We start from the raw sequence: 11,512 nt of genomic DNA on the forward strand, positions 1-11,512 counted from the left end.
ATCCTTGATTAGTGAAGCCTAACCCCTACCTTCTCTGCATATATCTAAAAAAGATATTGCTTTAGGTTTTTTATCTTCATGCACGGCTACACTTCCATGGCCCAATTAGCAAAAGAGAGGCAAAAAAATGTTTAGATGTAGAAAATTATATTTATATATTTAAGTTTTCTGAACTTCATAATTGTGTTGAGGCAGAACCCCTTTCTGAAGGCATGTCTGCCTTGTAAGGCTTAATTAATATTTACTGCTCAGGCACAGTTGAGTAAAAAATATGCAGATTATGTAGTGTTATAGCTTTCTTCGGGCCATAAATTGGAGAAATCCTGCTAGTGGCTCCATGCTGCACATTTAATTGTAGAATAAATTATAATTGTTACGCCAGCGAGGGTATCTGAAGCAGTACCAAGTCGATGATAATGTTTACGAGACTGGAAATAAGCAGATACTGCAAATAAACACGTTTTTGAATATAAGGCTTGTACATTAGAATCAATCATGGGATCTTTGGTTGATAATACACCATATTCAGAGGACACAAGAGAGTTATAGTTCTATAAAATACAAAATCAGGCAAAATATAGGCCTACCGTAAGCTATGCTTTATGACGACTCTCATGTCTTGCATGAGAAACAATGTCTCCCCCAATAATGACGGCTCATTTCACAATTAATGACTCCAAAATGAGCAAAATAACAATGGGAGTGAAATACATGATATAAATATAGCCGACCGGAACTGGAAGAGAGTTAATGAGACTTACTGGCACTAGAAACTTCTTGATCTCGTCCAAGGCGCTGCTCATGCGAGTATAGGCTTCCCCGGGCGGGGCGAAGACCTCGATCAGGACGTGGAGATCGTTACTCAAATGGCCGTATTTAGCCTCGCCGCTTTTCCTCAGCTCCTCCTCCTGTTGTAATGAGAGAGAGACGAGATACTGAACAGAAAAAATAAAACGCCATTTTGGGGATTACGTCTTGCATGTGAGATCTAAACATTTTCTATCCAATTAAAATCGAATAGCCTTTTTCTACTGAAGACCTTCGACGTGGCCGAATGCAAACAGCCTTATTTGTAGACTTCGTAGATATATATAAGAAAAAAAAGAGTAGCAGCCACATAATGGTTATTCTCTGGGTTATTTTCGCAAAATTTAAATGTTATCTTATCGTTAGATAGAGTCGGCAAAAGACATTCAAAGTATTGCGCCTGAACGCTGTCTGGAAGCCTTCGTTAACTCTCCCACACTTGGGTACTTTTCCATTATCGTCTGGTGCTCCTTCAAGCATTCAGGAGCCTAAAACTTGTTGGAGATGCTCCGTCGTGATAGCTGGGAGGATAAATCTGACAGTTGCCTGTTGAGTTACATTTCTTACACGCTGTGTTCAGAGGCAATATGCTCAGAGAGCCACGTTACGCGCTCATGAAAAGGTGAACTCAAATATGACAAACAAAGCATTTTCTAAAGTGTTTTTTTTCATCTCACCGTAGATGCAATAACCTAAGCTATCGTTAGTGTGACTGCTCATTTATAAGACTGACAATGATCGCTCCGCACACTCTATGCGAGTCACCCTAATGAGTCAATTAGTTAGAAATACCAGAGAACTAATTAGCACGAGGGGGCCAGCGCAGCCGCCGATATTTAAAAGTTTTGCTCTAATGTAGTTGCTGAATTCTATAAAATGGATCGTCTGTGGGCTGAAAAACATTGTAGAAATTGATTCGCCCCACAGAAATTACCTTTAAATGTAAGTGCATTTTGATTGATTTTAAACAGTTGTTGAAGCACCGTGGAGCTCAGTGAAGGCTCGCTTCCAGAGGATGGAGGAAGCACCAAAGTACAAAAACAACTTTGAATCCGAACAAATCCATCTGTAAAACCCCACTGCCCATTATAACTGAGGTCGAAGACCAGCACTTCAAACCGTGGCAGTGGGTGAGCTTCCTGCCGGGAGAGCATTGCAGGAACCCGGAGAGATTCATGCTGGGATTGTGTGGCAGCAGCTCTATAGATGAGTGTCAGCCCCCCAGGCTAAAGTGGCCCTGGCACACAGGTAGAAGACACAAGATTGCTTTTTTGGGTCTTGCTTTTTGAAAAGATAAATGGTTGGCACTGTGTGACACTCCATTTTGAGCAGTGTTGTGTGAAGTTTTTTCGCTGGGTGCTGCTGTCAAAATAGAACGCCATCAGAGATGTGTGTGTCTTTATTGACACACTTTCTTCTTTTCTTTTGGGGGGGGTTTGGGCCGGTGTTGACGCAGGCAGGCCCTTATTGCACCCACCGTCCCAGATGTGTGTGCGTCTGTCGGGACCGGTGGAAGGCGATACGCTGAGCCACCATCATCTAAATAAAGCTGAGGCTGCACGGCCCGCATCAGCATCTGGGCCGGGATCCCTCGACATATGGGAGCCCGTGATTAGGGCAGCCTCGGAAGCGGGCCAGCGCCTCACCGCAACCGAGGACGACCCGAAGCCTCCGGAGGAGGAGCACGGGCCAGGGACAGTGTGTGTGTGGGTGGGATACGTGACCCGAGGTAACAAGGCCTGTTGTGGAAGTGATTAAATAAAAAGAACCGACTCGGGACACTATTCTTTTGTAGTGCATTACAGGAGAAACATGCTCACAAAGCAGTTCAGGTTCAGAACTCTCTCTCTCTCTTTCCGAACTAAAGTTTCGGAGCTGCACACACAGAGACTTTGATGGGTCTTGAGCAATAAGTTTTAAAGGATTAATTAATAAAGGACATTAATATTAGAACACATAATGTGAATGTGTCCATTACCAGACACACGGAAGATTAACCTGCTTTGTCAGGCTGTCTTCACTTAGGGGTACTTCTGCTGATCGTATCAATACCACATGGGTGTAGCTGTCCACAAGTGTTTGAGCTCTGCAAAATCTAAGCTATCTGGGCTTGTGGATGAGAACACCTCTCTGGTGAACATCCGTGGGCGACCTGATAACTTAGAAGACGGGGCTTTCAGTGGATGGTCTTCTGTATCAGGCTCTCCTGGACAATGAGGAGGAGGACCCTGGAGTCGTAGAAAACATCAGTCCATCAACATCACCGGTTTCCCTTTGTTCCTCCTCACCTCATCCTGCAGCATTTGCTCCAGACCCTTTGAGCCAACGATCAAAGCCCTTTCTCCTGTAATCTTTCCTTATGCGTTTAAAACATGGAGAAAATGAGATCAGCGGCCTCCTCCGTCCCACCTTCAACACGAGACAGCGGTCGACGTCTGGCCCCAACGTCCATCAGAACCCCCCCCTCGACCAATAGGGGCGCACCACTCATCCAGCCTGACTCGGATCTCCCCCCGGTCAATAACTGGAATGAGAGGCGGACAGAGAGGTGGAAATGGATACGTGCCGAGCCCGTGTTGACACGAAGGCCGTCACTCTGATCGCTCCGGCTGCATCCGGCGTATCCTCCGTGCAAGCGGATCTCACACCTGCCTCCGCCGGTTCCTCAGGGTCGATGCTCTTTGGCAGAGCGGCGCCGCGTCCGTCTCTCGCCGGCTCCCAGACAAGAAGTCTCGAACCGCATGTTTAGTCGTATTGTGTTGTAGTCTCGTTGCTCGTTGTTTGTTGCTCGAGGTGGGATTGTTCCGCTTAAAACAGCGGCTGCGTCACACGGCCTGAAGGACAACGCTGCCGCGCCCCCCGGGCGTATGAAGGAGACGCGTGCTGGAAGCGTCGTCTCGTTGATTTGACGCGCTCTTCCTCCCCGACGCCGCGACGAGCTCCTCGTGTCCTTTCAGATTGAATGACGGCTTCTTTTATTTTGCAGGTTCAATGTTATTCCACTTGTTTCAATGCACACATTAGCATGGTCGGTGTCTGTGTCTCCCTCACATTAGCACAGCTTTTCTAATTTGGGTAAAGATCATTAGATTGCATTTTTGCCCGAAAACTCCTCTGCACTCTCTAACTAGCTCGATTGTTGTGCCCTCGGGTGGGGATAAAAACATTGTTATGCTAATGGATTCACGGTGTATTGCACGGATTAGAATACGTTGGGGAGTATACATTGAATTATTATAGCTGAAGATAAAAAATATAATTGAAAATATTCTCAATAATGTATTCCCTTGTTGAAAAGCATCATATGCCATCCTCCTCTCTCTTCAGAAAACCACAGAAAGTTCTCTTCCCAAAATGTGTACGTAAACATTTAAAAATGACTTATTATTTCCTACTCGGGGGGTCTTGAGGTTGACCCCATTGTATTGACCCAATTCAACCTGTATCAAGAACCGAGATAGCCTGTCGTCACGCTTGTTCCCACGGTAACTAAAGCGCTTACAGGGCCAGCGCAGATTGTGTGAGGACACAGCTCTAAGGCGGCTCACAGGGGACACCAGGGTAAATAGCCCATGCTGTGTACATAATCCCTTTACTCTTAATCACAATTGGCCATATTTTAAAATATATACAGCAGCAATAATAGTACTAGGGTCTTCTGAAATGTATCTGGGATGATAGGACTCGAATGATATGAAAACCAAGACACTCGCATCAATGAAATCAATGACAAATACAAATCATATGATCAACGTGATTGACAGTGTCTAATACATTTTCTTTAAATAGATAACGAATAAGAATTGCAATGAAAAAGTGTCAAAACACAAACAGCTCAACCCATCCAGGTATGTTTTTGTGACGGTCACGGTAAAGCATCAGTGGGAAGTACACCTCCACACGTCCAGACGACTTGTGTTCCTTCATACCTTGCCTTTATCCCTCATTGAACCTTTGCCAAGAATGGACATCTTCGCCCCTGTCTCCTCTTGTAATCGCTTCATTGAATTTCCGCGGGGTCCCAGCAGCTTTCCGACGAAATTAAACTGTAACACAGGGGGGAAAGGACACAGACACAGACACACAGAGCCAGGGCTGTCAATAGCAATAGTTCTCTAATGGGTGGACAATGAACTGCACAGAGAAGATACAGTAAACCCCATCCCCCCGGCTGTCTGTTATGTTTACGTGTATTGTTCGTCTACGATCGAAATTTCCACCCTTACTGGCTAGTTAAATAAATCACTTTTAGTTATTATATTTATCCACTTATTATTCTTACTCATGTCCTGCTTTTTCTGTACCAAGTGCGATAAATAACGAACATACTTTACAACAACAAAAAAACATCTCCTCAGCATTTTAAAGACGGCTTAGCATACCAATTATAAGCCGGCCATTTTTCAATACTTCCCCCCCCCTCCCAATCCATTTCTAATGCATTGAGATCCAACCCCCGTGAACCACACCCAGTCATACATCACCATTACACCGAGCAAAGCCCGACAGGGGGTGGGAAGGGAAGGCCAGAGGTACAGTATGACGTACGCATCTCATCCCCCACACGCCCTTGGATGCTATTGACAAGCCGGCTAATCCACGCTTTACATGCATGGACACAAAATAACACACCCATATTGTTTCCCCAGGGTGTTATGGAGGAGGTCACGGCTGAGATAAACTATGAAATAATGAGTTTCTCCCTAATGGGAGTATGATATAACGCTACCCAGATGACAAAGGATTAGGAGGGTTATGGATGGAGACGCAGGGGATCTGTGGTTCCTGTTGTTAAAGGAGGAGAGGAAGCATACATCCAGACATCCACCCAAACATCGAGTATTTCACCAGACGAGCTGAAACTCGACACAATAAACAACATGGATATGTTTTCGACAGGGCTCGGGAAACGAATATGAACCCAGACCATGTAAGTAGTTTTGGATGAAAGCGCATGCAAAATTACTTCCGTTGAATTCAAGGTTAATTTGTGGAAAAAAACACACAACCCCCTACAGCTTGTAAAGGGGAGCTCTTCTACTCTGGATACATATTTCTTTGATCAATGTAATTATCATCTTAACCTTTAGAGGTGTGTTAAGAGATTTCCCCCGGAATGGACCACCTCTGGAGGCGACCATTTGGTCCGTTTCCCCATTACAACCCTTGTCTGTCTGGCCCTAACGCAACATTAACCTTTCAACCGTTCAGCCTCCTACCACTGTAGAGCCCTGCTCCTACGCCAGCTGTGCAGGCTCTGCAACTTGCCTTTTTACTTTCAAATGATGATGATGGGAAGGGTTGAGACTAGAAAAAAGTGTGCCTCCTGCCCCACCTCAAAGAAAAACAAGCTAAACATCCCAAAAACTCCCAGCGTCCTTGCCTCTCCACTCAGGCGTGTAAACAAGCCATTAGAGACCTTGCTGTTGTCTTTCTTCCCAGGGTTTCTTTTGAACGGGGGGAATATCTCGCTGCAGCTGGCGAGGAGTCTGAGAGCAGATGGCCCTCCTTGTGGCGGCTGCAGAGAGGAAACTCTTACCGGGCGGTAATAGGCGAAGAAGAAGGAGAAGGAGAAGGAGAGGGAGAAGGAGAGGGAGAAGGAGAGGGAGATGGAGAAGGAGAAGGAGAAGGAGAAGGAGAAGGAGAAGGAGAAGGAGAAGGAGAAGGAGAAGGAGAGGGAGAAGGAGAAGGAGAGGGAGGAGGAGAGGGAGAAGGAGAGGGAGAGGGAAGAGAAGGAGAAGGAGGGGGAGAGGGAGAGGGAGAGGGAGAGGGAGAGGGAGAGGGAGAAGGAGAGGGAGAAGGTGAGGGAGAAGGAGAAGGAGAAGGAGAAGGAGAAGGAGAAGGAGAAGGAGAAGGAGAGGGAGAAGGAGAAGGAGAGGGAGGAGGAGAGGGAGAAGGAGAGGGAGAAGGAGAGGGAGAGGGAGAGGGAGAGGGAGAGGGAGAAGGAGAGGGAGAGGGAGAGGGACAAGGAGAAGAAGAAGGAGAAGGAGAAGGAGAAGGAGGAGAGGGAGAGGGAGAGGTTGAAGGAGAGGGAGAGGTTGAAGGAGAGGGAGAGGGAGAGGGAGAAGGAGAAGGAGAAAGAGGGAGAGGGAGAGGGAGAGGGAGAGGGAGAGGGAGAGGGAGAGGGAGAAGGAGAAGGAGAGGGAGAAGAACAAGAAGTGGCCTGTTTTCGTTACGCTAATGAACGTCAGTGGTTGCTCTGCGGTGTGTAATTTAGCCTTCGTAAACGGAGACCAGGGTTCAGGACTTGGACTAGGTTTTGAAGCAGCGTCATCTCCGGTCTGCACACACGCTGATGTTAACCGCGCAGGTAGGAGACGCATGGTGCCGATGTGCCACTCTCCACGCTCAGAGAGGATTTTGCGCAGTAACACCCATTTAAAAGACAATCCAGCTCAACAGCCGCCAAAGAACATTTACTGCTTTGTGCTTTGCAAAAAGTGCCAGCAAGTGGAGACTCTTTGAAGCATTGCTGATTGAAATACGGATGACGCTGACATTGAGATAGGTTATAACAGTCATGAGCACATTTCTCTCTTTTTATCTTTAGTGAAGAAGCTTCTACACTTTTATCTTGTACGCCAGAAATTGTTTTTTTCCCTCTTTTATCCAAAATTACTTAGGGGATGCTGCGCGGGGTTTGTGCCAGAAACAAATCAGACATGAAGTGGGCGGGGTTTTGTTGTAACCCCGCCCCCTTTGACTTAATCCCCTCCCCTCAGAATTCCTGTGTGTTGCGTTCCTTCAGATGCAAACAGAATGAATGGGGATCTAATCACTGACATGGAGTTGGCTGTTGACTCTTGTCAGCCTGGTCACGTTCGGCGAATACCTGTTTTAAATGTATGTGTTATATTAGGGACTGCCTCAAGCTGTGCAAATAATACAAGATTTATCGGAACAAGAAAGTAAAGTTATCAAGACAACCGTAATACTACTGACATTTTGTTAAATTAAAGTTAGTGCTTACAAAGTAATACCCTTTAATCAGGAAGTGACCTCAAGAAAAATAAAGATTTTGCAAGCTCTGGAATCCCCAAATAGAGAAGAGTCTTCCCACGGCTGTGTCAGGGATCAAGCCATGTAAAGATTGCATTGGGGGATTTTTGATCTAATTACAGGCATTAGTTTACTGCAGCATTAAAACTCATCCCAGGGTGAAATTGTGTTAATGATGAGCTGAGTGTTCAGAGCCGCAGGTAATCAAATGGACTATGATATAATGGCTTAATGTCATGTTTAGGAAAATACTCACCTGTACGATAAGCTAGTGTGTTAATACGTTCCACCTACTCTGAGATACAAAGATACTGGGTTGTGATACTGGTACTGCTTGTATCCCTTATGAGGGATACAAGTTTGCCTTTAGAAGTCACCTTCCGGACCAATCAGCCACGACCAGGTTCACATCACACGCCTCTTTACCTGGACAACCGTTAAGACCAATGCACAGGGTTCTCGCAGTTCATTACAGATCCAGATTGATGGCGCCTCATCCTTACTTGTAGGTCACATGCAAAACAGGCTCATGTCTCTTGAAGGAACACGCTACACGTGAAACGGATCACAAGCCACTGCATAAAACAAACACTAATATTTGATCTAATCTTTAGCGGAGCAGAACAGTCAACACTGCGGCTAAGAGAGAACCTGTCACTGTGAGAGAAAAGGCAACGTCGGTCCCACTTTCAAATACAGAGGAACGAGTGGCACGGAAAGTAATAAATAAAGCGTCCTACGAGCCTCTTGACAACAGCGTGCGGGATTTTGTCTGAGGCCCAGCTGCTGGGCTGTGATCTCAGAGACACTTTGATTCCCTTCCAGTCACTCCACACGGCGATGTTTAAGCATGGCTCTTTATGCGTGTCGTTGTGCTGCTTGACGCCAGCAACACAGGGATCCGCGATTCAGAGTCAAATGATGGGTTTCGGTCGTTACCTAATTTGGATGATAAATCCGCCGTGAAGACACAGTGGTGGTGGGTGGCCCCGATTTTAAATGCTGCGATTGAATAATAAACTTGATTGCTACGACTGATGTTCTACCACAGACTTCTTCGGGATAATTAGAACATCTGAGACGCAGAATGAACTGTGTTATTTGTGTCTAATGGGTTTCTAGCCCATCAGGAAGTTGGGTGGATCAATAAAAGAACCCGAGATCCATTTTGTGCAAAAAAAACAACAACATAATATAAAACATTGTAATTATGAATATATGGTGTATACCATCACCATACCATAACACATTAAAACATCCTCTTCCCTTTGAATGAGGAACAGCAGGAAGATAATAAATCCCTCCTCATACTTTTACAGAACATCTTCACTGCGTTCCGTGCTGGGCTCTGTAGACAAGGATGTTGTTTAACAAAATGAAATATTAAAACATCCTGTTGGAGACAAATCAATCAATACACACCATCAGCTAGACAGCATACCCTAGTGTCAACTAATTAGGAAAGACCATTACAAACATCCCATCCTGCAGCAGTATTTCTTTCTCTTTTTTAAATCACCTGCTGTAAGCTAATGTTGCTAGCCAGCGCTTAAATCTTTGACATTCGATATATCGTTGACAAAGTCGACAAAGTTTCTTTTGTAGGCCCGAATCTACTGAAATCTCTTTCAAGGATTGCAGATGGTCCCATAAATCATTGCAACTGGTCGTTTTTCACCCAGGGTTGATAACATTTAATCTGTACTCTGCTCTGTCACTTAAACTGCGTTCCATCAGACAAAGCCACCACCTTAACCGTGGGGCTCCAAGGGGAATCAACCGGGCCGGTGATGCTATCGCAAAGGATTTCGCCTTTCACGTTCATATTCTGCATAGGGGGCTGCTGTTGTATTCAGAGCTTATCAGAGGAAAAACACCTTTCCCTTCCCGTGATGGACCTGTTTTCTTTGGGGACACTGGAGCGCTTTCTGTCTGGGATAATGGGTTTATTCTGTGGTTGGAGCACTAAAGCACTGTGTAAAGGTCACAAACCGACTCCAGGCAGATACTAGGGAAGAAGCCATGGGTTGGGCAAGATCATGTTTACACTTTAATTTGTAGCTGAGTTTTACAGGCTAGACACGGTGTTGCAAACGGTTTGTTTGCCGCGCGCTCTGGAAATAGGTGTCATTTTCCACAATGAATGTGTTTTTATAAACGTATTGCCTAACCCAATGAAAGGTGCACTCTGTGTCTGGGTCTGAATTAATCTTACAGACGGGTGACAGCATGACACCGAAGGGACTGCTGCACCAGCTTTCATTTCAAGATCAAGCTAGGAATATGCGTACATACTATAGGCATCTGTGTGTGTTTGTGTCTCTGTGTGTGTGTGTGTGTGCGTGCGTGTGTGTGTGTGTCTGTGTATGCGCGCAAGTGTGATTGTACGCATGTGTGTATATGAGTGCGATTTTTAATTGGGCTTTGAATCTTGCAGGCCAGCTGACATAATCAACATGATGTAATCAAATAATCTCGACACAACAAAAGCCATGCAGCACAGCAAGAAAAATCAAATTGGATTTTGAATGATGGTTGCCTGACAGCTCGCAGTGGCAACTGCCTTATAAAGAACGGCAAATGGACAGAATCAAGAAGGATGACGTGAGGAAGGGCCAGCATGGGGCTGTTCCATCTAACGTGTTTATCACAGCGTGCACTCTTAATTTGAAAAGCCAACAATTCATTATTTAAAGTCAAGGACATTTCTGAGTCACTTGTTTCCACTGCTTCTGGTTTGATTGTCCGTCTGTAAAAGTGGAGGGAATAGAACATTCCGCACCTAAAAAAGCAATTGCCCCTAGCCTCATGAGACCATCCAGATATGCAATTAATATAAGTATAGCCTTGGTCGGGCTGCAATTCATCTCCAAACGGCCTAACGTTTAAAAGAAACAAAATACACACTTTTTTTTTGCTATCTAGGCTTCGGCATTCCATGCTTCTTCATCGACCATAACACCCTGTCCCCCCGCCCTGATTGGTCCAATCACTTTTTAATTCACTTTCAACGGCAGACCAATCCGAACAGAATGGGAACGTGCGGGATCAGGATGGCAGACGAGGCTACAGTGGCTTCCCTTGGTTACATTACATCTGGGCTCTGCCTTCAAAGCCCATCCATCGCACAGAATAAGAACACTAGCAGAGCCACACTGACAGGGCCTTGGCTTAAGACCCCCAGGGCCATAACGCCCTCAGGGAACAATAACAAAGTAACTGTATTATCTATCCGACCATCTATAGTACGAAGGAGGCAGCAGAGACAGAGGGTGGAAAATACACACATAACGAGAACAGCTGCACATATATTTAATATAGGGTCATACTTTTAAAGTGTAGACTGTTTAGAACGACTTTAAATTGCTTTACTATTTACTATGTACTCATTTATCAGACACTCTCATCCAAAGTGACCTATAGTGAGTTCAGATAAATGTGATTAAGAAACCGCTAGGGTAGTTATCTTGCTATCTATGAGGCCTACAAGTAGGCTGTGGAAAGTGGGGATCAAACCTGGAACGGTATGGCTTAACAGACTAGTGGAAGATTCCTGCCACTGAAAAAGAAAACTTGATGCTTGCTTTTCCGCAGAGCTGCAGACCAAGGCCAGAACCAATAAATAAATCCAATGAAAAGTATTCTTGATATACACACACACATATATATAGATATATATATATATATATATATATATATATATATA

The 11,512-nt window shown here is 45.1% G+C and overlaps 1 protein-coding gene across 2 annotated transcripts in view; it reads right to left on the reverse strand.

Annotated features, from left to right (window-relative positions):
• The window catches only part of khdrbs2 (KH domain containing, RNA binding, signal transduction associated 2), a 42,899-nt gene that overhangs the window by 19,005 nt on the left and 12,382 nt on the right, over positions 1-11,512 (reverse strand). For both annotated transcript variants that reach the window (XM_056609480.1, XM_056609479.1), the window contains exons 3-4: positions 4,737-4,853; positions 762-908 (exon numbers count right to left, since the gene is read on the reverse strand). In XM_056609480.1, the coding sequence (XP_056465455.1) occupies positions 762-908; positions 4,737-4,853 (264 nt within the window). The remainder of the gene's footprint in view (positions 1-761; positions 909-4,736; positions 4,854-11,512) is intronic.

This window comes from Gadus chalcogrammus, chromosome 15 (genome assembly GCF_026213295.1).
Source record: "Gadus chalcogrammus isolate NIFS_2021 chromosome 15, NIFS_Gcha_1.0, whole genome shotgun sequence".
In the NCBI taxonomy this organism is placed as follows: Eukaryota; Metazoa; Chordata; class Actinopteri; order Gadiformes; family Gadidae; genus Gadus; species Gadus chalcogrammus.